General features: G+C 55.8%; 1 protein-coding gene across 10 annotated transcripts in view; it reads right to left on the reverse strand.

Annotated features, from left to right (window-relative positions):
• PTK2B (protein tyrosine kinase 2 beta) overlaps positions 1-26,124 on the reverse strand; it is a 111,129-nt gene that overhangs the window by 14,205 nt on the left and 70,800 nt on the right. For 9 of the 10 annotated variants that reach the window (XM_073335540.2, XM_073335542.2, XM_078852027.1 and 6 more), the window contains 20 exons: positions 22,035-22,213; positions 21,620-21,707; positions 20,315-20,394; positions 18,297-18,359; positions 17,258-17,312; positions 16,245-16,385; positions 11,855-11,929; positions 11,461-11,562; positions 9,181-9,298; positions 8,533-8,572; positions 8,165-8,211; positions 7,467-7,520; positions 6,535-6,632; positions 5,793-5,877; positions 5,324-5,424; positions 4,526-4,641; positions 2,339-2,439; positions 1,940-2,029; positions 871-1,075; positions 196-304 (listed from right to left, as the gene is read on the reverse strand). In XM_073335540.2, coding sequence (XP_073191641.2) covers positions 196-304; positions 871-1,075; positions 1,940-2,029; positions 2,339-2,439; positions 4,526-4,641; positions 5,324-5,424; positions 5,793-5,877; positions 6,535-6,632; positions 7,467-7,520; positions 8,165-8,211; positions 8,533-8,572; positions 9,181-9,298; positions 11,461-11,562; positions 11,855-11,929; positions 16,245-16,385; positions 17,258-17,312; positions 18,297-18,359; positions 20,315-20,394; positions 21,620-21,707; positions 22,035-22,213 — 1,947 coding nt within the window. The remainder of the gene's footprint in view (positions 1-195; positions 305-870; positions 1,076-1,939; positions 2,030-2,338; positions 2,440-4,525; positions 4,642-5,323; positions 5,425-5,792; positions 5,878-6,534; positions 6,633-7,466; positions 7,521-8,164; positions 8,212-8,532; positions 8,573-9,180; positions 9,299-11,460; positions 11,563-11,854; positions 11,930-16,244; positions 16,386-17,257; positions 17,313-18,296; positions 18,360-20,314; positions 20,395-21,619; positions 21,708-22,034; positions 22,214-26,124) is intronic. The other variant, XM_073335550.2, reaches the window with a different exon arrangement.

Raw genomic sequence — 26,124 nt, forward strand, 5'->3', positions numbered from 1 at the left:
AGGAGAGATTCCACTAAGTAACAGGTGTAGTGGACTGTTATCCTCTTACGCAGACCAGCCACTACAGGAGACCACATTCTCCTCCTGTGAGTGATGTGTGCACTATAGGGATGGTTGTGGTGGGGTGGCAGCCCTCCACAGCCCTGGCGGGATCTAGCAGCTTGTTATGGACACGTTGCTCGGCTCCCTTCTTACCTTTGGAGGGGGCTCCTGTAAAGACATTGGCTCCATGATTCTGGGAGGCCGGTGGCGATTGTTCCTCTCTTGCTCCCTGGCGATGTCCTTCTCCATCAGATATATGTCACTACAGGCAGTAGCAAAGGGAAGCAGTTCAGCTTTCTTCGCTACCGGGGAAATGCCAGGCAGTCAGCACTGGCGGGACTTGCTTATGCCAGCATCCCTAACAACGTTCCTGCCAGCTACAGCCTCCGCGGAAACCAATGACCATGGCGGAGAGACGGGGAAATGGTTGTGAGCACGCCCCACCCTTACTCGCCTCTTCCTGCCCCAGCTCCTCCCTCTCCCTCCCAGCGCCTCCTGCCTGTCACTGAACAGCTGATCAGCAGCGGGCGGGAGGCGTTAGGGAGGGAGGGGGAGGAGCTGATCGGTGGGGCCCACGGGGTTCAGCACCTATGGTGGGTTCAGGGTGACCGAACTCCGCGGGTAGAACCAGATCCCTGGAGAACTCCCCCCACCCAGGGTGGCAGGCAGCAGGCACCGCAGGGCTCTGGCTAGCCCTACAGTGATACTGCAGCCGCTGGCAACGAACCTCCACAGCTCCCAGAGTTACCAGCATCGCTAGAGCCTCCTGACTGATCCATCTGGCTGCCCCAGGTCATTAGCACCGCGTGATCCCCCCCGGCCGCCTACCTCAAGCTGCAGACCAGCTCCTTGAACTTGGGCCTGTCGTTGGGGTCGTAGTCCCAGCAGCGCGTCATGAGGGTGTAGAGGATGGGAGGGCAGAGGTCAGGCTTGGGGAGGCGATCTCCCTTCTCCAGCACCGCAATCACGTCTTTGTTCTCCAGCCAGAAGAAGGGCTGTTTGCCGTAGCTCAGGATCTCCCACATGCACACGGCTGGGCGGGCAGGGGACACAAAGCACCACATCTCAGGGGTGGCAGGCATGGCAAGGAGATGGGAAGCACTCACCAGGCAGGGTGGGCAAGGCACGGGCACCAGGGCCGCAGGCTCCCACCACGCTGCACTGACGGACCAGTGATTAGACCCCCATCTGGGGGAGCTGAGGTCAAATCCCTGCTCTGCCACAGATGCCATGTGTGACCCTGGGCAAGTCACTTAGCCTCGCTGTGCTTCAGTTTGCTATCTGAACCATGGGGTAGTAGCCCTGCCCTGCCTTGCAGGGGGGTGGGAGGAAAAACACATTAAAGAATGGGAGATGCAGAGATACTATAGAAATGGGGCCAGACGAGTACCTTAGACAGACCACACCTCCCGAGGGGTGAGAGTCCTGTTTAGCCTCTGAAGCCCAATGAGTCTTTGTCATGGGGATTCCTGGCCACTCAGAACTGTCCTGAGCCCCCCAAAACTCCTATCAGCCGCGCTGCATGTTGCGTTGCCAGTAGGAGAGGGGTTTGCTGGGGGAGCCGGGGTGCTATTCGCTCTCTTCATTCCATCTACTTCCCTGCTGTCTCCCCATGCTCGAGACAGGATCTCTTCTCTTGTGCCGAATCTGCGCAGATCTCCAATATACACCCCCCCCCCCCCAAAGACATCTCTGCTTTCTGCCTGGGCCCTGCCCAGCTCCCGCTACACACTCTGCTGGGTAACTCTAGGACAATGGCACTGAACTGGCTCTGGGTTTACCCCAGGGGAACTGAGAGCAGGATTTGGCCCTGGGTATTGGGAAAGATACCGGCCTGAGATCGATATACTGCCCCGGACCACGCCGCACCCTTCTCGTAATCCACAGTCCCGCTCACCAAACATCCACACGTCACTGGCGGACGTGAAGCGACGGAAGTTGATAGACTCTGGCGACATCCACTTGATGGGGAGACGAGTCACGGAAGCTTGGGGAGCAGAGAAAATGGTCACAGACCTGCAGCCCCCCCTGCTCTTCCAGCTTTGGGCTTCCCACCCCACAGCTCTGCCCATGTCCCGCAATCCCTGTCCAGAGCCCCCCTGCTCTCCCTCCCAGTCCTGGGCTCCCCACACACGCACACAGCTCTATCAATGTTCCTCAGTCCTGACCTGCAGCCCCTCGCTGCTACTCCAGCTTCTTCACCCGACCCTGCGTAATAGTGCCTAGTAGCTTTCTGATAGGGAGAATCGTCCCCCAGCTTTGGGCCAGGCCACTGCAGACGCGAGTTGCCCCTTACCTTTGTAATACTCGTCGTCTTCTATGTACCGGGAGAGACCGAAATCCCCCAGCTTCACACACTCGGAAGAAGCCACCAGGATGTTCCTCACAGCAATGTCCCTGCGGAGACCAGGGAGAGCAAGTCAGTCCCGCGGGAGCGTGTTGGACGTCGGCTTTGGAGAGAGCCCCGCATGGGGTGACCAGGCAATGGGTGAGCTCTGGGGACCCACTTCTCCATTGCCTCGGACCTAGTTGTGCAGAATGGGCGGAACAAACGAAGAATTCGTGTGGATCCCTGATTGGATGAGCATAGCTCTTATCCTCAGGAGTGGGGCTTAAAAGCTTTGACTCTCCAGGTCTACGTGTCGCTGCATCGGGCTACATCCCACCACACCCCATGAGACATTGCTACTCTGGCAACACCCCTAGTGTAGACGCAGCTACGTAGCTGACATCATTCAGGGAGGCAGTGTTCCTACAGGGGCAGAAAAACCCCTTCTCTCTGTGTACGCTGCGTCTACACTAGGGGCCTAAGCCAGCATGGCTTCTGTAACGTAGGTACACCCTAAATGTAATTTTACATCTCTCATCCCAATCCCACCATCCAACTGTGAGCAAGCTAGGAACAGTGCGTTCTCAACCCCTCCGTAGTGGTGCTCCGGTATGGGACGGGGGAGCCTGCTCCCCTTGCTTCGTCAAGCAGGGCCCCAGCCATCTAAAACAGATTAGCCGTGTGACACAGAGACCCCGCAGCAAAGCGGCCCCTGTTCAGCTCTTTTCTAAGACCTGACTGACTCACTGCACCCAGCACATGTCTTACAGGATATTTATCATGTAGGATATATACAGAAAGCTTGGAACCTATCAAGACTCATAACCATTACAGCGCAAATGGACGGGTAATATTTAAGGAGCAATGTATTTATACTGAAAGTCTGATTTGGAGTAGAAATTATTGCCCAGGGCATAATGTGTCCCCATGACCCCCCCATTCAAGCAAGAGGAAGTTGCCATCTCCCCAGTCGGCCAGTGAGGTCACGCAAGGTTCAATTGTCTACTCTTGCCATGGCCAATGGAAAACCATCATAGACCAGGACAAACAATCGAGACCGCTTACAGGCGGGAAGGAAAGTACCACAAGGCCGGGGGTCACCCTGCCTGTGAACAGAAACAAAGGGCCGTTTTCAGTAGAACAGAGAGTACGGCAAGGCGCTCTGCCTGCATTCACAGAGGAATCCCCTTTGGGAGCGGGGAACTTGCGTGGATATTTGGATCCTGGTTTCGGTGAAGCCAGCCAGCTCCACCACACACCGCACTTTGCGGGGGGAGCCAAATTTATTACCCAGGACAGGTAGCTATTGTTCCACCGTTTTCGATTTTATTTCATGTTGTAACCGGCTGTGTCCATCTCTGTCTCTCGCTTCCTGTTAAATCTTTGTTCTCACTCACACAAACCTACTTTTGTGTCGTTCAAAGTGCGGTGTGGTTTACAGGCGGGGTGGTTTAAAGGGAAACTGGGGTGCACCGCACCTTTGGGTGCAGAGGAATTGGAATTTCTGTGCGGAGCCAGTGTGAGGGGCTGGGTATCGCAGCGGTATGATTCAAAGGCATCTCGTTAACCTGCAACAGGGGTGGCGTTTGGCTGAACGGCTGGTGGTGGCAGGGATCAGACACCCAGCTACCATACGAAAGACACCCTCTTACTCGAGGCAGGGGGTAGCAGGTGACTCGCTCCTGGGCACCCCAAGAACAAGCCAATGCCCTGTAATTTGCCATCGTCGCTGCAGTCACTCCCACGCGCTAACCGTGCGTAGAGCTGAGTGAATCACTGGTTCTTTAGTCTGGCTGCTGAACCAAATGGGAAAAAAAAATGCAGTTTTCGTTTTCTAGTTTTTATAACTTTTTTAAAAATAAAACGAGAAGTTGCTTCCGGTGCCAAAATCCAGTGTGTGTGTTTGTGTGTGGGGGGGAGGGCCATTTCCCCCCCCCAAGACTGAAACGATTCGTCAGCTACAGGGCCAATTCGCAACACGCTTTGGTCGACACGAAGCTGCACTTTTCACACACACACCCCAAAATTTCGGACGAAAAGTTGTGCCTGGCTCCAGCGCTTGCATGTGTCAGCAGTTCGGCAGCTCTCTGCCAATGTGCCGGCTAATGCCCGCGGCCTTGGCAACGCCCTTGGAGCGCCCTTCCCCAGCTTTACCTGTGCACGCAGCTGATGGCCTCCAGGTACGCCAGGGCTTTGCCGATCTGCAGCGCGTACAGGATGAGGGTGGGCACCCTGAGGGAGTTCTTGTTCTGCTCGAGGTAGTGGCCCAGCTGCACGGGGGCAAGAGAGCTGCGGTTAGGGGCAAACCCAGCAGTTGGGGGGGACCCAGGCAGTGCAAGCCAAAGGAACCCGGGTGTGGGGGAGGAACAGCCACGCGAGGAAAGAGATGGGAGTCAAAGGCGGCCACGACGGGCAGATATCAGGGACGCTGGAGCAGTGTGGGGGTCTATTGGGATGGGCGCCCAGGAGTCCCAATGCCTTTCAGCGCCATCCAAATCTCTTGAGACTCGTGGGGCCATAATTGTAAGGCCCACCCACTCCGGAGCAGGCAGGAATCATTATTTCTATTTTACGGGTGGGGAAACCGAGGCACGGAATGGTGACGTGACTTGCCCCCAAGGTCATTGGCAGCACTGAGGGTGGAACCCAGGTTCCCTGGAATCCACTCCCCTGCTCTAACCACTAGGCAACACTCCCTCTGGCAGGGGCCAGTGGGTGAGGGCATTCCTTACAGCAGCAAGAGCTCCATGTCAAGCAAGCTTCTCTCCCGCCTAGCCCACCCTCTCCCCACCAACGACAGATCACTGCTGCTGAGGAAATGTTGCCTGATGCACGTTTCCAACGGCTTCGCTACCCGATGAGGAGCAAGGAGTCCTGCTGTAAAGACCATCCCCCCGCTCCCAGGCCCTCCAGCTAGCGAATGCCCCCCATGGGTTTGTTCTCCCCCCTCACCTCCCCGTAGGGGTACAGCTCCATGATGATCCAGGTCGGCTCCTCATCTGTGATGCCGATGAGCTTCACGATGTGGGGGTGGTCCAGCTTCTTCATCAGCACTGCGAGCGAGAGAGACACCGGGGTTGGCTCAGGCACTGAGGCGGCATGGTCGATGGGGGCGGGCTGAACCGGGGACCAGCAGCAACGGGAACGTGAGCATCCCCCACCGGAGCGAAAGCAGCAGCTGCCCTGGTAGCGGTGGCAGGTTCATGACCGTCTTAGGAGACCCATGTGTAACACAGACAGACCCCTGTCGTCAGCGGGCGGCTATCTCCTGAGCTATCTCCAGCCCCCTGTTGCCCCAACACCCCATGGGCCTGCCAGCCCAGTGGATCCCCACAGAGCAATACAGGATACGGCCAGAGGCGCCCCCGAGGTGGAGGGGGCAGGCTGTCGCCATGGCCACTGGCAGCCGGGAGCTACGTACCGGCTTCGCTCATGAACTTCTCCTTGTTCTCGGGGGTGCAGTCCTTCTTGCAGGTCTTCACGGCCACGTTGATCCGCACCCCCTTCTGGAAGGAGAAGAAGGCAGAAGAGGGGCTTTCACCCAAGGCCTTGATCACGGGGCAATGTCCAGGGGGTGGGGGAATTAGCGCAGCCTGGGGCTAACCACTGGGGCCTGAGAAGCAGCTGAGGGGGTTTGTCGGGAGGAAAGCGCAGGTAGGAAGTGCCTCCAAAGGGGGTATGGGACAGGCCCTGGGCTGAGAAGAGCCAGGATGAAAGGGAAGCCGGGTTTCAGGGGAAATCCACGTCCCTGTGCAGCCAGCCCTGACGGGAAAGGGCCAGGATTAAGGGGAATCAGGCCCTGGGGGCCCATGGGCCCAGAAGAGAAGACAAAAGCTGAGAGGGGACAAGAGGGCTGGGTGAAGAGGACACGAGCCAGTGATCCCAGCTGCCCAGTGGCTGATGACTGGTGGGTGGAATATCACTGGACTGAGGGGGTAATAGACTGAAAAGACCTAGCCTCAGAAAGGGCTGGATATCAGAGGGGCCAGGCCTATCACAGGAGTGTGCCCGCACGGCAACAAGGGGGTGCTGTGGGACGGGCACTTTGCCACAGCCTCGTCTGTGGCGGGGCTGGCATCTGCCCTCTTGCGCCCACCCCTGCCAGCCCCATGGGGAGGATCAGTGGCTGCGAGTCGGCGGCAGCAAAGAGAAAGCGAACTCACCTGGTTGGTGTAAATGCCCTCGTATACCTCCCCGAAGAAACCTTCCCCCAGGATCCTGCCCAGAGTCACATCCTCTCGGGAGACCCCATACTGCTGGGCTGGAGGGACAGAGAAACCGGAGGGACAGGGTTCGCTGGTGCCGCCAGCTCATCCCTGGGAGTCCCTGCTTGGAGATCCCCCCAGCGGGCGATGGCTCCACGGGGCTGGTACATTCGGTGCAGCCCCTGAAAAGCCAGCCGCTCTGTCAGGTGTGCAAATCCAGAGTCCACGGAGCGTGACTGATCCTATGGCCAGCCGCACCCCCGTTCCCGGCCTCGGGGGCTCCCAGAGGACAGGGACTGTCCTCGGTATAGACAGAGCCCTCCCTCATCTCCTGCAGGCAAAGCAGAGTCTCCAGGGCTAATGAATTATCCCCCCACGGTGCCTGTTCAGCGCAGGATGACGACAGTATCTGAGGGGCCGAGTTTACAAATCACGAGGCGGGGGGAGGCTAACCACGGGGAGGACGAATGCATGAACCTTTCCACCCACGATCAGTCGGGGGAAGCCAGAGCCGGAGGTTACGGATAATAGGCCACATCCAGTGCCGGTGCGAATCAGTGCCGCTTCTTCTCCTCTAATGGAGCTATGCGGATTTACACCAGCGATGGATGGAGCCCCCCTCTCTCTAATACGGAAAAATCACATCCTTCAGACCATGCCCTTAAGGAGCACCTAGTGGGAGGGGCTGATTGACCCCAAGCTCCTCCCCTCGCAGCTCAGCTCCTCCCATCACGTCTCCACCGTCTTTTGGGAGCCAGCAAAGAGGCGCCGACCAGCCAGTCCCTTTCCCCTGGAGCTGGCGTCCCTTCCTCCAGCATGTGGGTTCTCATGTCTTCAAGGAGAAGCGCCACTAACCAAGCAAAGCTGGAGGGGCCAGGCAGGGCACGTACCTCCAGACTTGGGTCTCGAGGCCTCATCGGGGATTTCAGCATAAATATCCGAATCTAGGGCAAGAAATTCAGCAGTAAAATGAGCTGCAGCACTAAGAAGGGGCCACCTCTGCAGGGCCCGGCCTGGGGTGTTTCTTTTAATAAGCCAGCCGGTCTGAGACCCCTACGAGCTGCCCCTTATCCTGTGACACCGTGGCAAGCCCGGGGCCTCCGCCTGGACAGCCCATCCGCACCAACCCCACGGATAAGCACAGGCTGTCCAGTCCCCCCGTGCCCACAGAAGCCGCTGGCCATGGGAACCGCCACGGTGAGCCAGCTCAGGAGTCCATCTAGGGCAGCGTCCTGCCAGACAGGGGCCAGCACCAGCTGCTGCCAAGGAGGGTCTAAAGAGGCAGGAAGGACCCACACTGGGGCCGCACTAACGGGTTGGTTCCACCCGACTCTGTGGCCATGGGACAGAGAGGAAAAAAAAGCGAGGGTCCCCCGGTCAGGGCCCCCGGTCAGGGGCAGGAGATAGAGGGAGGCTGGATCTGGAGCTTTGCCTCGGGCCCGTCTCTAATACAAGGGAGCTGAGATTCTCTCTCCCCTTCCCCAAACACTCCCATCCCTCTGTTTTCTCCTTCTGCCAGTGGCACCGGCTCGCTTACTCTCCAGTTCCCAGCCGTGGCCGGATGGCAAGAGGGGTGAATGAAACTCACCCACACTGATGCTCTCAGTTAACATGGGTCTTCTCTCGTCTATGTCCCTACAGGTGAAAGCATGGGTGAAAACGAGCAAGAGACAAGCTCAGACACCAGATGTCCTATCCATTCATGCATCCATCCATCCGTCTGTCCATCCATCTCCTCATTCTTCCATCCATCCACCCAGCTCCAGTATTTCCAAGGTGCCTATCACCAGGGTATCTAAGCCCCGCTCTGAAGCCAGGCGTTCGTGCGATCTCTGAGGGCCACACATGGTCAGGGCTTTAGTTTTATGGCCCTTCCTTCCAACCTGGACATCCCGCCTTTGTGGCCCCTCTGCCCAGTGCCAATACAGGTCCCTCGAGAGCTTATGTTCTACTTACTGTGCAGGGATCTGTGGCAGGCTCACCCGCTTCTCATTCTCTGTGGGGAAAGGGGGAAAAGGGTCTTGACTTTGCATCTCCTGTCGCCCACCCACCCCCCGTTTGGCTGCCAGACTCTGGGGACATCTTAGCCTCCGCTCTCCCTTCCCCGGCCATTCTGCTGAGCCTCCGAGGAAGATATGGGATGGAAGGCAGAGTGCAGTCGGGGGGCCCTTCCTCACACACCCAGCTGCTCAGCAACCTGCATACGAACATCAAGCCGAGACAGCCCCACACTGCCACCGCCTTTCACCTCGGGACGCCATCTGGGGTTCAACGCCAGCGTGGATCACAAGCGCAGCGAGTTTGGTGGCTCTCAGCTGAGACTGAAGGGACACTTGCCCCTCTCCTGTAATTTAGCAGGATCGTGGCGATGGTCCAGGACAGGAAAAGAAGGGGCTCTATGCAGGGACGCCGAACTGGAATAGTCGGGGGATTGTAAATCAGGGTTGATGGGGGTGCTGGGAACAGGGGGTTAAGAAAACTCCCTGCACTAAGCCTGGCTCCAGTTTGGGACATCACCCCTTGACGTTCATGGGCATCGCAATCCCGTTGCATCTGCTCCCCCTCTGGTCTCCCAAGCGCCTGTGCTTGGAGAGAGTCGCTCACCTTTCTTGGGACGGATGATGAGGGAGATTTCCAGGCCCCCCTGCAGCCGGCAGTAACCGTCTATCAGATCAGCCATGTTCTCCGCCTCGGCCAGGGAGGAGGTTTTAATAGCCAGGGACTGTGAAGCATGAAAGGTGGGGTGGAGGGGAGAAACCCAGGTGAACATTTGCATCCAGATTTCCACGCTCCCAGCTGGACGGACAACGGCTGGACACCTGGAGGCCGCAGGGGCTAGTGTTGAGATGCGCTGCCATACTGAGCCCATCCCTCTCCCTTCTGGGACACTGGGGTCCAGCAAACCCAAACCACTCGGGGCCAGACTCAGAGATGAACCTGGGTCCCCAGCCACGGGCAGGAGATTTGCACAAGTGAAACCGCACCCATGAGCCGAGCTTCCACTGAGCCCCCCGGCGTGTGAGTTACACCCACTCAGGCTCCATTCGCGCCAGAAGGCCAAGGTCACAAGCGACGGGTAAGGGGGTGTACGTGACACACCGGTGCCAGGGGGTGCGTCTAACCGTCCCCATTACAGGCTGGAGCTGGGGTCATGTTCCCACTGAAGGAGCAGCAGGAGGTGCAAGATTACACCCTGTTACGCCCTCCGAGATGCACCTCTGTATCTGGCCTGATGCATTAACATCTTTAAAGTACACCCGGGCAAGCCCATTGATTCCAATGGGGACAAATTGGGCCCCTAACGTATTGGTCTGGTGCCATCTACAGCTATTGGCCTGCACTCATACCCTGCGCTAAGAACAGCTGGTGCAGTGTCCTGGTAGCCCTATCCGACCCAGGATATTAAACAAACAGAAGTTGGTGAAATAAAGATACTGCCACCCCACCTCACCCCACCCCGCCCTTGTCTTTCTGGTAGCAACATGTGACTGTTATAGAATCATTGAACCATAGGGCTAGAAGGGACCACAGGGCCATCCAGTGTAACCCTCTGCCAAGATGCAGGATTTGTTGGGTTGAAACCATCCAAGGCAGATGGCTCCAGCCTCCTTCTGAAAACCTCCCGTGAAGGAGCTTCCACGACCTCCCCAGGCGTCTGCTCCATTGTCCTGCTGTTCTTACAAATGAGGAAGTTTTTCCTGAGATTTAATCTAAATCTGCTCTGCTGGAGTTTGACCCCCTGCCTCTCGCCCTGGCCTCTGTGGCAAGAGAGAACAGCTTTTCTCCATCTTTTTTAGGGCAGCCTTTCAAGGATTTGAAGACCACTCTCTTGTCTCCCCTTCATCTCTTCTTTTCCAAACTAAACATGCCCAGATCCTTCAGTCTTTGCTCGCATGGCTTTCATTCCATCCCTCTGATCATCTTTGTCGCTCGTCTCTCGATCCTTTCCAGTGTCTCTACACCCTTTCTACACAGTGGTGACCCAAACTGGATGCAGTCCTCCAGCTGAGGCCTGCCCAGCGCCGAGCAGAGTGGTACTTGCACCGCCCGTGACTTGCCTGCGGTGCCTCTGTTCATTGCTAAAATTGCTTTTGTTTTTTTTGCAACAGCATCGCATTGCTGACCCGTACTGAGGCTGTGACCCACCACAACTCCCAGCTCCTTCTCAGCAGTGCTGCTGACGAGCCAGTTAACTCCCATCCTGTATTTGTGCAGTTGGTTTTTCTTCCCAACGTGTAGCACCAGCCATTTGTCTTTGCTGAATTTCACGTTGTTGTTCACGGCCCAGTTCTCCAATTTATCAAGAACCCTCTGATTTTTAGTTCCATCCTCACAAGTGTTGACAACCCCGCCCCCCACCAGCTTTGTGTCATTTGATCACTGTGACGCTGTGACCTTTTTTATGTTACTACTAAAACCATGTGACGCGCTTTTAGTTTTTGCAGCTGTTTTTAGAACAGTCGTCTCCCAAAAAATAGTTCTCTGTCTCCCCTTTTTCTCCCCTCATTTCTCTTTTCCAACCTTGGCACTGGGGGAACAACTATTTGATAGTCATGGGCTCTTCAGTCTAGCAGACAACATTCAATGGCTGGGAGTTGAAGCTAGACGAATTCAGCCTGGAAACAAGGGGTCATTTTTGAACGGTGAGGGTAATTAACCCCTGGAACATTTTACCAACAGTCGTGGTGGATTCTCCAGCACTGGGCATTTTTAAATCCAGCCTGGATGTTTTTTTCTAAGAGATCTGCATTAGCTCAGAGGAGTTCTGTGGCCGGTGTGCTATGGCAGAGCAGATGATCAGAGTGGTCCCTTCTGGCCTTGGACTCTACGTGGCTCTAGGACGGTAAGAGACATCGAAGCGCTGCCCATCTCCCCCCACTTTACCTGGGGGGTCCCGGTGAGTGTGAGCTGCAGCACGGCTCTGCCCTCCTCCACGCTGCAACACCTGATGGATTTGATCTGCTTGAACTCCGCCAGGCAGGTGGGCTGCAATGCACCAAAACCTCAGCGTGATCACAACGCCTGTGGGGGCTGGGAGACAGCTAAGCAAGGATGTCACACACACACACACACACACACACACACACACACACACACACATTACACACGCTCTATTTTGGGATGCCCGTTGCAGCTCCCTCATTCCATAAGCAGCTCCACCTCCTTTAATTGCCAGAAGAGGAACGTGCTCTGGGTCCCAGCCCCGGCAGGTGCGGGGGTGAGGGGGGACTAAGCCCTCTCATCTTTTGGGGATTTAGCCCTGCCCCCCTCCCCATACCTTTGCTTCCTTGCTTGTCATCTGCCGGATGCCCTTGGGCCCGATCACCAGATCCACCGTGATGTTCCACCCTTGCTGGAAGGGAAAGACAAGGACACGGGCGCGGTCTCTGCTCTGCCTCCGAAACAGCCCCGTCCCCCTTCTCAAGAGCTTCTCGGCCAGGGGTTTGCTGAAGCACCCAGCACTGGTCAAGGGGACTGGAGAACGGACCCCAAAAGGGGGGCCTGAGCAGCAGCATGATGAGCATCCCCACACAGTCCTGCCCAGCAAGCCGGAGCCCTGGCCTGCAGAGAGCACCCTCAGTTCTGTCTCCACAGTCCATACAGTCCTCGGCTTCTCCGCTGAGGCCAATCAGAGCGCCAGCAAGGGAAGGGGGAGTGTGAGGTGGACGCTTGTCCGAGAACTGGGCTGAGACTCACCCCGTAATTCCCTGGGGGCAAACTCATCTCGGCTGAGTGGAACTGAGAAGCCGACCACCCTGTCTAGCGCCGGGTGCAGTGCAGACGGCGGCTTCGCTGGCTTTCCACACCCGTGGCTCTGCCGGCCCACCTCAGTCCCCGCCTGTGGCATCCCACTGGATGCGGAGCTGGGAGCCGTTCCCTGCCAACATCCCCCAGCTGGGCCTCTCGTGGGCTGCAACTGCAGGCCGTTCGGTGACGTGCACCAACCCCAGAAACTCAATCAAAACCGCAGGACTCGAACCCAGGCCCCATCATAAGTCCCTGCTAGATCTTGCTAATGATAACACTGCTGGGGGATTCCAGTGCCTCCTGGGCAGCTGCGGGGCACTGAAGACTTCAAACCGCTCACGCCCTCCCTGCTGTTAAACTGGTACGTACTGCAGCAGCCGGGAGTGGAGCTACGGGGAAGCCCCCTGGTATCTAGTGGGAAAGTCAAGCTGAGCTGGGGAGCCTGGATCAGGTTTGGGGATGGGCCTGTGTCCAAATGCCGGGTGGAAACGCTATGAAACTTGGGGGCACAAAGCTGAGTGGTGCAACCGCGGACCTTGCACAACTCCCGGAGAGCTGAAACAACCAAGCTTCCCGCAGCACTCGCCATGAGCACCGGCGGCTGCCGATCCACATCGGATCTGCCCCAGCCAGCCCCACCCCGAAGCGACGTGAAAGCCACCGAGACCGGCTGCGGGGTGTTGTTGGCAGCTAGTGGCTTGAACTACCTTCAGCTGCTTGAGAAATTCTGTGAGGAACAGAATATTTGCTAGTACAAACTCAGACACAGACGCTGCCTGAGAGACAGAGTCAGGGGCCACCTTTATGATCGGCTGGAGCCAGAGAGTAGAAAGCCGGAAGCAGTTGAAACCAAAGCCATATTATAGTGTATGACCAGGGCAGGGGTCCCCAGTGGGGGAGTCACTTGGGGTTGCGGTATGGGGCGCAGAGATTTCCAGGAGTTAATCTGGGGGTTACTTTCTGAGATGGGAACATCAGAATGGCCTGTCTCAATCAGACCCGAGGTCCACCAAGCGCAGCATCCTGTCTATGACACTGGCCAGCCCCGGCTGCTCCAGAGGAAGGTGCAAGACACCCGAGGGGAAAGTCTGACCTAACCCCCATCTGTGGTTGGCTTAGTCCCTGATGGGAGAGGGTTTATAATGCTAATACATTTTATGTCCTATCTAATGGACTTGTAATTCAGGATGTTTTTATCCCTATCGGTGCCTGTGTTATACAGGAAGTCAGACTAGATAACCACAACGGTCCCTTCCAGCCTTCTAATCTATGAATCTACCAATGCCTAGTCCTTTTTGGAACCCTGCTGGTACTTTGCCCTCACGGATAGCTAGTGGCAGTGAGTTCCACAGGCTGATTGTATAAAAAAGTATTTTGTTGTATCAGCTTGAAATTGGCTGCCTTCCACTCTCATTGGACCAGCTGGTGTCAATCGGTGTAGTTGGCGCAGCTACGCGGAGGATCCGGCCCAGTATTCCTGGGAGGCTACGCCACTGATGTATACAATGGCCCCTATAATGTCTTATATCCTCTGATACTTAATATCTTCAGTGTTGCTGTTATGCCGGAAGGTGGTCATGGCTGCCAGCAGGGGGCAGTCTTGGACCTAAAGACGATCACAGACCTCCTTAAAGCCAGCATGTGCCCACCACTCTCTGTCAGGAAGAGCAATCCAACCCCTGTATGTGCTCCCAACAGCTGGGTCCTTGCAGCTACTGCCCGGGGCGCCAGACCGCGAGGAACGAGGGCTTTCCCAGGCTGTGAACACGGGGCGCGGTTAGGATGTCGGGTTTGCAGCCCCTGTGCGCCGGAGGCAGAAATAAGTCAGCAGGAGGCGCTGCGAGCGTGACCCTGGGAAGCAGAGGGGCAGAGCTCCTTGGGCGCAGTGCTTGCTGGAGGGGCGAGCATGGGGACTTCTGAGCCAGGAAGCTTCCCACTGTTTGTTCTGGCCCACGTTCAGGGAACAGGCCTCCGTGGCCATTCTTTGTGAATCACAGAATATCAGGGTTGGAAGGGACCTCAGGAGGTCATCTAGTCCAACCCCCTGCTCAAAGCAGGACCGATTCCCCAACTAAATCATCCCAGCCAGGGCTTTGTCAGGCCTGACCTTAAAAACTTGTAAGGAAGGAGATTCCATCACCTCCCTAGGTAACGCATTCCAGTGTTTCACCACCCTCCCAGTGAAAAAGTTTTTCCTAATATCCAACCTAAACCTCCCCCACTGCAACTTGAGACCATTACTCCTCGTTCTGTCATCTGCTACCACTGAGAACAGTCTAGAGCCATCCTCTTTGGAACCCCCTTTCAGGTAGTTGAAAGCAGCTATCAAATCCCCCCTCATTCTTCTCTTCCGCAGACTAAACAATCCCAGCTCCCTCAGCCTCTCCTCATAACTCATGTGTTCCAGCCCCTGATCATTTTTGTTGCCCTCTGCTGGACTCTTTCCAATTTTTCCACATCCTTCTTGTAGTGTGGGGCCCAAAACTGGACACAGTACTCCAGATGAGGCCTCACCAATGTCGAATAGAGGGGAACGATCACGTCCCTCGATCTGCTCGCTATGCCCCTACTTATACATCCCCAAATGCCATTGGCCTTCTTGGCAACAAGGGCACACTGCTGACTCATATCCATCTTCTCGTCCACTGTAACCCCTAGGTCCTTTTCAGCAGAACTGCTGCTGAGCCAGTCGGTCCCTAGTCTGTAGCGGTGCATTGGATTCTTCCATCCTAAATGCAGGACTCTGCGCTTGTCCTTGTTGAACTCATCAGATTTCCTTTGGCCCAATCCTCTGATTTGTCTAGGGCCCTCTGTATCCTAACCCTACCCTCCAGCGTATCTACCTCTCCTCCCAGTTTAGTGTCATCTGCAAACTTGCTGAGGGTGCAATAAACGGGACGGTGCCCAAGAACCGCCTGGTCTCATGGCCCTGATTTCTCATCCTGACGGAAACAATCCTGCAAGGCTGGGCATCTCCGGCTAACCGCTCCAGCCCAGGGCCGACGCTAGTCTCTGCCCTCGTCTGTATGCACCCTGACATTTTCATCGCAGCACATGGAGCAGAAGGTTTCATACTGAGCTGCCCAGTTCTCCCCCCGCCACGGGCAGTACAGTGAATGTAGAAGCCCCACCATTAGGGCACAGTTGCAGGGTATTTCCAAGAGATCAGGAATCCCCCATAGGGTCCTGTTCTGTGTTCCGGGGTTTCCCTCGGGGAACTGTTCCTCTCCTTTGGCATTCCCAGCAGGTACCCCCCAGGGCTCAGTCACGGCCCGCCCAGGGATCTGACCAGGCATTCGCAGCTGGAACGCGGCAACGCAGCTCTGCTCCTCAGCCCTGCCCCGGCTGGCTCCCTTTCACGCACAGCAAGACAACTGGAAGAAGCCTGCCACACAACACCTGGGCCACAGGACAGCAATGCCCGCTAAGGACGCCCAACTCCCCACCCCCACTCAGGCCTCCTCTGCTGGGTTTGCCCTGACTGGGGGCCTGATTCTGCTCTCCCGCTGGTATAAATTAGAAGCAACTGCACTGAAATGGTGTCAGAGGGAGCAGAATCAGGCCCTTGGTAAGGTGAAATGCATCCTGGGAAGAGAGGCCGGTGCCTAGAACTTTGCACCAGCCCCTTGGCGGGCAGCAAATTTCACACTCAGAGCCCTGGGGCTGGGCATACTGTGTATCCTACCATATACTGGCCCTCAACCCCAGGCCAACAGGAGATTTGGGAATGCCGTATTTCCCCCTCTATCCAAGCACTGATCCCCAGCCCTCCTCCCGACGCTGGCCATGGAGCGATGCTTATTAGCCAGCCAAGGCTGGATGATCAGGCTCTAGGCAGGTGCTGGCTGGAGGCGTGTGACGGAACCGTACAGATCCCAGCCCCGGCCACAGCGCCCCGTCCTCCCCAGGCAGGTACTCACGATCAGCTCGCAGCGGTAGCTCTCCTGGTCAATGTTGGCAAAAGAGGCAAGGGTGTGGAGGAACTTGATGATGCACTCCTCCTCCCGCAGCAGGGCGTACTGCTGGAACGTCTGCTGGATCATCTTCCGGAACTGCTTGGGCTGAGGAGAGAACAGCGCCCGAGCCGGGGAGTCAGCGACGGGCCCCGCTGGCTGGGCATAAAGACCCGACAGCCGGAAGCAGCCCGGTCTGGGAGGCGTCTGCGTACCCAAATGCTTCCCTCTCCACATGCACAGTATCTCCGCCAATGCACTTGAGTCCTGACCCCCCTCTCCCGCCCGCTGTTCCAGTCGTGAGCCGTCCCCTCACTGCTGACCTGCAGCCCTGCTGTGGTTCCACTCCTACCTTCCCCGGCTCTGCTGACGCCCTCAGACTGGACCCCCAGCCACTCTGCATCCCCAGCTGTTCCAGTCCTGGGCTCCCCACATACACAGCTCTGCCAGCGCCCCTCATCCCTGACCTCCACCCCCTCCCCGCCCCCCACTGTTCTAGCCCTGGGCTCCCCATACACAGCTCTACCAACAGCCCTCAATCCCGGCTTCCAGGAACCCCTGCTAATTCCTGTGAGCGGCTTTCCCAACTCCGCTCCTTGACCGAGAGACCTGACAACCCAGTGCGGGGCGCTGGAGAGCTCTGCAAGGAACTCCTAGGTTTGGGTGAGTTCCCTGCTGTTCCGCGCCCGGCCTGCCCCTTCCCCAGGTCAGCTCCCCAGCTTTGTCGTTTCTTGGCAAAGGGTGAATTCTTCAACCGACATCCTAGGTGCCACTCAAGTCCCACTTACACTCCTAGGGTTGGCTTAGGCCCCAGGCCTAGAGTGGCACCTGTCTCCTTGCTCTGCACCAGGCCTGGATTTCACCCTAACGGCTTAACCCAGCTGCACTGAGCTGTTCTCTGAGGGAGTCCTGGCTTCCTGCGCTGGCCACAAGTGTCCTTTGTCCATAACACCCCTAGGCCGGGCTCTGCAGCACCTCACCTTCAAATTCTCCTGCATCTGCTTGGGGAAGAACAGGTCCAGCCCTACTTCCTTTCTGAAAGGCAGAGAGAGCAAGAGACGCACACACAGGTTAACGATCCCACAGGGACTCTGCAAAACCTACTCCTTTCATCCGCATTTTAGTGGCGTTTAGGCCGGCTTTAAAATATCCTGCCTGGCGTATGGAGGGGTGCCAGGGGACGTGTGACAGGCACCCTGAGTCCCCCGCGTCATTGGCTTGGATGGGTCTCTGATCAGCGATGACTGGAGCTCAGTGCCACCTGATGGGTGACTGGTGGCCCCTAAAGCAGTGCTCCCAGCCTGGTTCCCTGTTGAGGACCGTCTGCACTGCAGCGGGCAGCCTCAGCAGAAATCCCCAGGGCCACAGAGAGACCACCTCTCAGTGATCCCTGCCCTCAGGACAGGGACTCTGGTACTGCCCCACTTTGATCGCGATCTATTGTTGTGATCAGTAATGTTGCCTCATGCACCTGACGCAGTAGGGGATGATATGAGGGGGTTCATCTCATGGCATTTCAGGCTTCCTGCACTTATGAGGATCCCAGCTTCCCCCACTCTGGGTTTTACTCCCTGCAGTAGGGCCATGACGCTTTGAGGGGCACACACCCACCCACCCACACACACGTTTCTGCAACATCTCTAGGGCAGCCCACTCCAGGCTCTTGGCCAGGATCTTGTAATAACCATCAAAGAGCCCAAACCATAGCACATCCATTCCAGGCTTTACACTGAGCCCAGTAGATTCTGCAGGGTTCGGACTCTGGGGGAGGAGGCTGTGTGTGGACACAATCAGCCACAAGTGTCCTCGTGGTTAGGTACTTAAATGGTGAGTCTCCCTCTGTGCTGGGATCTAGGGAGCTGCCTAATCCCCTGGGCCATAAGTATAGGAGGAGATTTCCTTGCCTTAATTAAGAGATCACGTGGGATTGGACACCCTGTTATTTGTGAGGACTGGGGAACTCCGAGGAGTGGGGGGAAGGGGGACAGAGTCGAGAAGAAATAGAACCTGGCTACTTACTCCAGGAACTCAAAGTTGGATTTCTTATCCAGGGCATTGTGCGGCATGTCCTTATAGAACCTCCTGCAAGAAGAGTGAAGGTCAGGTGTCAACATACCGACCTCACGCGTGCGCATCCTATATGGGGGTGGGGGCGTGGGCATGCAAGCAGGCTGCAAATGCCAGGGCAACAGATTAGCCATCAGCCCCTGGTGGCTCATTCGTACATTCAATATGCAAAATGAGCGGTACAAAATGATAGGAGGGCAGCAGACACCCCGTTAACCTCACACTGTGATCAGAGTCAGGAAAGGGACCTTCAAACAGATGGGCCCAGATAAGAATTGCAGATGCAAAGGTAATAAGTTAGTTAAATGTGTCACGGCCCCCTTTAGTGGCTCATTCTCAGAGAGGATACCAGCCTACCACTGCTACTAGTCAATGGAGTTACTCCATTAGCTCATGTGGCAGAGGCCTGTAACTTAGAGCAGAAAGTCAGGGTTCTGAATCTGCTGCTTACATGTGGTAACCAAGGTGTTACACAGATTTGGAGAGCTTTATACTCCAGGTCTGGATCTAAATTTGCAAATAGCCCCTGGGCTAAATTCTGCTGTGAATTAGACATGCGACGTTCCCACTGAAACTGAGCACAACGTGGCTCCCTCTCTGCATAACGGGCAGGACCCAAACAATCGCAAGCTTTTGGGGTGTCTGGTTCTGGATTGAGCCCAGCTGGCCTATGGAGAGTGACAGGCAGAAAAGCAGGTGGCTCTGGGGTTCTTCCCCCATCCGTGACTGTCAGCTCAAACGTGCTCAGCTCCAGGCTTTTGCTAACCACCAGCCATGGCAGTTCGAGTCCAGCTGGGTTCCTCCTGCCTCTTATCAGCAACAAACTCACTGCAGAACTCTGATGGATTTCCAGAGGCCTGGGCTTCGCCTGGCGGGCTGACGAGGCACGAGGAGTATAGAATCCGCCCAGCCCTATCCTAGCAAAAGCCCGGGCCAAATCCTCAGCTGGTGTAAATCAAGAAAGCCCCCACTGACTTGTAGCAGGAGTGTTTCCTCACCCTAGCGAGCAACGGCTGCCTCTCCCGACCCCCGCCGGCACTTCCCATGCGCCTGCATCTCACGGGGGGGCTGATGGCGACCGCATTGAAGCCTGCCGGGTGGCATACCAACCATGCCACCACCACCCGCCTTGGCACTGCTCTCTGCCAACTACAGACGACCGTGGGCATGGAGAACAGAGGAGCCTCCTGGGGTTGAATCTCTCCGGTTATTGTTAGGGCCCGTCTAACGTCCTGCTGCTCAAGTCCATCTGGCCCGCCGGAGTGATTCAGCTGGAACGCATCCCCCCTCCCACCATATTATTCTAGCTGTAGGGCATGAGAGAGCCGTTCCCCAGCGCCCCTGGGAGCCGTGGGGCACCAGAGCCCAAAGCTCAGCTGCGCCGGTTTCTTCATCCTCATCTTTCCTCTCTTCTACCTCCTCCTGACACCCCCGCCCCCCTTCGTGCAGTGCCATGGCACTGGCATCTGGCTTGAGCTTCCCAGCCCACCACATCCAAGGGGGATGGGACTCGCTCAAAAGAAGCTGCCCTCCCAGCCCGAACAAAACCTGGAACTTCTCCCCGGTCCCTTTGCTGGGGGCTTGCTCCAGGCAGCCCTTGTTTTGCTCCAGGTGAGCCTCTGGCTTGGAGCAAAGGGAGCCACAATAGGAAAACGCTATGCACTAAATGAGCCCTATTGTCCAAGGAGCTCCAAGCTGTTTACAAAGCGTGATCCCATTTTGCAGAGGGGGAAACTGAGGCACGGAGTGGGGAAATGGCTGGAAACAGTGAGCCGGTGGCAGGGACAGGATTCACCCCCTGGCAATCCCTGGCTCCTTGCCCTCTGCTGTTTTAACCACTAGCCAGCGCTTCCTCCCACACTTCTCTGGATCCAGTTTGGGGCTGGGATGCATGTTTAAGAAGGGTTCTTTCCCCTGGCCCCCTGGGGACGGTCCCCTAGCGCTCCACGCCTGCTCTGCGAGGTACGTACCTGAGCTCCAGGCAGCCCAGCTGCAGGGCCATGCCCTCGCTCACCTTGCTGGCATACTGCTGCATGTAGCTGGCCCGGAGCTGCAAGGCCAGAAGGAGAGATCAGGAGGCCAGTCAGGTGTCCGGCATCCCCACAATCCCTCCTCGCCTCTCCCCTTTCCTGCAGCGATGGGGCTGCAGGCCCGAGTGTGAATGCCGCTGGGGCACGTGCCGGGCAAAGAGATTTACTTCAGGAACCGGAGCTGTTTGGTCTCCAGGCATTGCCCTGGGGATTCATAGCTGCTAAGGCCTGAAGGGGGCATTCCGATCATTTCGCCCAGCGGTTCTCAAACCGTGGGTCAGGGCCCCATTTTAATGGGGTTGCCAGGGCCAGCGTTAGACTCGCTGGGACCTGGTGCTGCAGCCCGAGCGCCACACTCCCAGGGGGCTCGGGCTTTGAACCCCTGTCCCCCCGTCTCGGGCGGCTGGGCTCGGGCTCCAGCCCCCCAGCCCCCAGTTCGGGGCCTCTCTCCCCCCACGGAGGGCATCAGGGCTTGGGCTCTCCCCCCACCCCTCCTCACACCCAGCTCGGGCTCCTCTCCCCCGACCCAGGGCATCGGGGCTTGGGCTCTCCCGCGGCCTCCGGGGTCATGTCATAATTTCATTGTCCGAAAGGGGTCCTGGTGCAATGACATTTGAGGAGCACTGGTCTGGCCTCCCGCAGAAGACAGGGCATAGAGCCTCGCCCAGCGATTCCTGCCGGTCGTCCATAGCTTTTGGTTGAGCTATGGTGGAGCTTTAAGAAAGAGACAGCCGGTCTTGACTTAAAAGCCACCAGGGATGGAGACGCCACCCCGTCCCTAGTAAGTGGGTCCAGTGGTTAATGACTCTCCCTGGTCAAACAGGTGCTTTAGTTCTAGTCTGAATTTCTCTAGCTTTAGCGTCCACCCCTTGAGCTCATTCTGCACTGAGATGAGAGAGTGGCCGACCCCTGAAGCTCACGTCTTCAGACACGTCCCTACTCTAACCATTGCTGCTGCTGGTCAACCACACCCGCACGGGGACTGCTGGCCAGGTCTGGGTGCCCGCAGTTCCCAGCGACTTCTTTGGAATTTGTAGGTGCTCAGAACCTTTTTCAATCAGGCCCCGGTGTGGTGAGAGCAAGAAAGGGAGAGAGATTCCCGGGAGACGTGTGAATCCTGGGGGATCACGGGTGCGTGCGGACGGGAGGCCAAATTCAACACTGGTGCAAGAGGGCACATTGCCGCAGGAGTCGGCGGAGTCGGGCCCACTCATGCCCCGGAGAGCGTGTTGCAAATACTCTGACCTGCTGGTAGAAGTACAGTAAGGTGGTCCTGTCCTCTAGGAAGCACTTCATGTAGTCCTCAGGGAGGTAGCGGATTTGGAGGTCGTACCTTCAAGAAAACCATAAGGCAGCTATTTGGGGTGTCCGCTCTTCCGAGGAAGGGTCTTTCTTTCTGCAACGCGCCTAGCCCCGACAGCTACCACAGCCCTGCCCTGCCGACGCCCCTCGCCCCTGCTGCCCCACTCCGCAATGTGCCCGAGTGGAGACTCGGCTGAGACCCCCGGATCCAGGTGTGACGGGTCCATGCGGACCCGACAGCCCCCGACTGTCCTCCCGCCATGGCGGCCTCCCGCGCGGCCACCTGTTCCGGCGGCGCCTGCCCGTTCCGCAGGGCGATCTCTGGTCCTAAAGACGGGCGCGCGGGGTCTCCCCGTACCTCCACTCGGCCTCCAGGTGCAGACACTCGTACTTGGCCTGCACCTCGCCCACCGTCAGGTCCGGGTGCAGCCAGTGGATCTCGTCGGACTTCACATGCTTGAGCCGCAGGCCGTAGCACTCGGCCAGCCGGATGTCAGGCCCGATCCTGCCGCTCAGCAGGATGGAGTGGATGACCTCCTGCAATCGGGGGAGGGGAGCTGGAGTGAGAGTGAGAACACAGGCGCCCCTTCCCCCGTGGCATTACCCCTTCCCGCAGCACAAGCTGTACCTTGGCAGGGACATCCTGGAGTGCTGGGCTTCCCAGTGCATCTCCCGTATTAGATTCTCATGCTCTCTGGAGCAGGAGCTGCCTGTAGTCTGTGTCTTGTGCTGGGCCAGGGCCAGAGGTGCTGGAACTGGGGGTGCTGGGGACGCAGCAGCACCCCTGGCTTGAAGTGGTTTCCATCTTATGCAGGGTTTACAGTTTGGTTCAATGGCTCTGGGCACCCCCACTCTACACACTGTTCCAGCACGCCAGGGCATGCGATAAGCACCGAGAAAAACCATCAGTGTCATTTGAACTATTCCCACTAGAGGGTGCTGTGACACAGGCTTTCAGACTGGCTACGACCCCACGGCCACCAGACACACTGGCCCTGGGGCGCACAGCCAGCTTTCATTTCAGGGGGTTTACAAAGCTGCGGTGTGATAACAGGCCGTACTTTTAACTAAATACAACAGGCCTGATACTGAGCTGGTGTCAACTGGTGTTGCCCCGGAAGATCTAGCCCAGCACCTGAAAATCTGGCCCAGGGACGGGAGGTTAAGGAATTAATTTGTTTCAAATGCTGCTGTTTTTCCTGTTAAAACGTACATACCCCCTCTGCCCCAAAACTGAAATCAGAACATGAATGTTTGCAATATAAGCCAGCAAGACTTTGTAGTGAAACAATGTTCTTTGGGTGCAACAATGTATTGAAAGAAAGAAAGAAAGAAAGAAAGAAAGAAAGAAAGAAAGAAAGAAAGAAAGAAAGAAAGAAAGAAAGAAAGAAAGAAAGAGCAGTACACGAGGTTTTTAATGGTTGAGTTGTTTGCACAGTTGGCGTCATGCCATGCTAGCTTGTTTAGGTACAGACCGGCTATAAACTCTTCTGTTCAGGGTTACACGGCAGACATCTTTTGTTTTAAGTTTATCGCTTGAACCTTGGAAAATCAACAGAAATTGGTTTGCAGCTAAATAAAGGGCATTTTCCATTTTTTCTTTTTCTTGCTTGGCTTAAGGTACAACGGGGCCAGATCCTCACTGGTGTCAGTCAGCAGCACTCTGTTGACTTCAGTGGAGTCTTGCCAGTTGATGCCAGCTATCTCTGTGAATGCCACCTGCCTGGCCTGCCCCTTTCATCAGATCAGCAGCCTGGCTGCTGTGACCTTCCCCCTGGAAAGCTGTTACCGGCTCTGCACTTCTGGCCTCCTTGGACTCCTCCTTCGAGCCCCCACTGTGAGGCTTGATAGGAGCACACACAGCAGGAAGAACTAGGCCAAGAAATGCTTCTGCTGTCACTAATTTTAGCAGCTTCCTGGCCATGCAGAGTTACCCACCTCTGCCATAACAGTGAGGGACTTGGCTGAGATATACAACACAAGCCTTAACCACTCCTGGTCATTGAAGATTTCCACACACAAGAAGAGGAGTATTAACCCTAGTGCTTTGGCCAAATGCAAGCTCAAGTAATTAAATCCTGCCTAACTCATCCCCACCCACTTTGATATGGTAACATTCTTCCCCTTCCACTCTTTCGTCACTGTGTCCTGTTAGCTGCCGCGTTCTGCCCCAGAGGTGGCTGCCTGTCAGTGCTGGGGGAAGCAAACCCCAGAGGCTGTATGTAGTTTGTAAATCCGTTCGGCGATCATCAGGAGACAGAAGGCAGGTTATGGGCCAGGTTCATCCCTGCTGTAACTGGACTCAAGTCAATGGCTCTACACCTGAGGTGAATTCATCTCCATACGCAGAAGGTGGGCGTTGTTATCCCAACATGTTGGTCAACGATCCCAGGTAGCTTTTGAACGTTAACCCTAATTCACAGTTTCCTGTCTTAGTAGTGTCCATTTATTTGCAAAACTACAACGGCTTTCCTAGCTTGGGGGCCACCAACTGGTCCTTTCAACCTTCGCCTCACCTAGGCAGCCCTTTCCCCACGTAACGCCTTCCGGGGCCGTGGGTGAGCGCAGAGCCCGCGACACTGACGAGAAAATACAGAACTACCCTGCGCCAGGAATGATAGCACCCCCATTCTCCACGGACCTCCTGCCACGAACGTGTACGAGCTGCCTCTTTAAAGCACAGTGCGCAGCTAAGAACTAACCGCTGCACCTGGAGGCCCCAGCGGAGATCAGGGAGCCGTTGTGCAAGGTGCGGTACAGACAACATATTAAGAGACCATTCATTTCCCCTACAGCTTTCAATCCATACAAGGTGGGAGAAAGGAACTGTTCTCCTGCTTCTACGGATGAGGAGCTGAGGCTGAAAGAGACGGCGGGAGGGACATGCAGTAAGTCTTCGATAGCTCCGGGAATCGAACCGAGAGCTATCGAAGCTCAGCACCGTGCCACAAAGCTGTCCTTCCTCTCCATGTGATGAGCCAATGAAGGGCCAGCAGCCTGGGACTCTCTAACCATTCTCCTATTGAGCCCAGAACCAAGAAGCCAACCTGCGAGCTAGCCAGTCCCTCCCATAGCAGGCCCTTGTCTACCACTAGAAATGCACAAGTTGCAGATCTCCCCAGGCTTAGAACATAAGAACAGCCATACTGGGTCAGACCAAAAGTCCATCCAGCCCAGTATCCTGTCTTTGGACAGTGGCCAATACCAGGTGCCCCGCAGAGGGAGTGAACCTAACAGGTAATGATCAAGTGATCTCTCTCCTGTCATCCATCTCCACCCTCTGACAAACAGAGGCTAGGGACACCATTCCTTACCCATCCTGGCTAATAGCCATTAATGGACTTAGCCTCCATGAATTTATCCAGTTCTCTTTTAAACCCTGTTATAGTCCTAGCCTTCACCACCTCCTCAGGCAAGGAGTTCCACAGGTTGACTGTGCGCTGTGTGAAGAAGAACTTCCTTTTATTTGTTTTAAACCTGCTGCCCATTAACTTAATTTGGTGGCCCCTAGTTCTTATATTATGGGAACAAGTAAATAACTTTTCCTTATTCACTTTCTCTACACCATTCATGATTTTATAGACCTCTATCATATCCCCCCCTTAGTCTCCTCTTTTTCAAGCTGAAAAGTCCTAGCCTCTTTAATCTCTCCACACATGGGACCCGTTCCAAACCCCTCATCATTTTAGTTGCCTTCTCTGAACCTTTTCGAATGCCAGTATATCCTTTTTGAGATGAGGAGACCACATCTGTACACCGTATTCAAGATGTGGGTGTACCATGGATTTATATAAGGGCAATAAGATATTCTCTGTCTTACTCTCTATCCCATTTTTAATTATTCCTAACATCCTGTTCGCTTTTTTGACTGCCACTGCACGCTGCGTGGACGTCTTCAGAGAACTATCCACGATGACTACAAGATCTCTTTCCTGATTACTTGTAGCTAAATTAGCCCCCATCACATTGTATGTATAGTTGGGGTTATTTTTTCCAACGTGCATTACTTTACATTTGTCCACATTAAATTTCATTTGCCATTTTGTTGCCCAATCACTTAGTTTTGTGAGATCTTTTTGAAGTTCTTCACAGTCTGCTTTGGTCTTAACTATCTTGAGCAGTTTAGTATTGTCTGCAAACTTTGCCACCTCACTGTTTACCCCCTTCTCCAGATCCTTTATGAATAAGTTGAATAGGACTGGTCCTAGGACTGACCCTTGGGGAACACCACTAGTAACCCCCCTCCATTCTGAAAATTTACCATTTATTCCTACCCTTTGCTCCCTGTCTTTTAGCCAGTTCTCAATCCATGAAAGGATCTTCCCTCTTATCCCATGACAACTTAATTTACGTAAGAGCCTTTGGTGAGGGACCTTGTCAAAGGCTTTCTGGAAATCTAAGTACACTATGTCCACTGGATCCCCCTTGTCCACATGTTTGTTTGTAGA

This window comes from Lepidochelys kempii, chromosome 3, assembly GCF_965140285.1.
Source record: "Lepidochelys kempii isolate rLepKem1 chromosome 3, rLepKem1.hap1, whole genome shotgun sequence".
Lineage (NCBI taxonomy): Eukaryota > Metazoa > Chordata > Testudines > Cheloniidae > Lepidochelys > Lepidochelys kempii.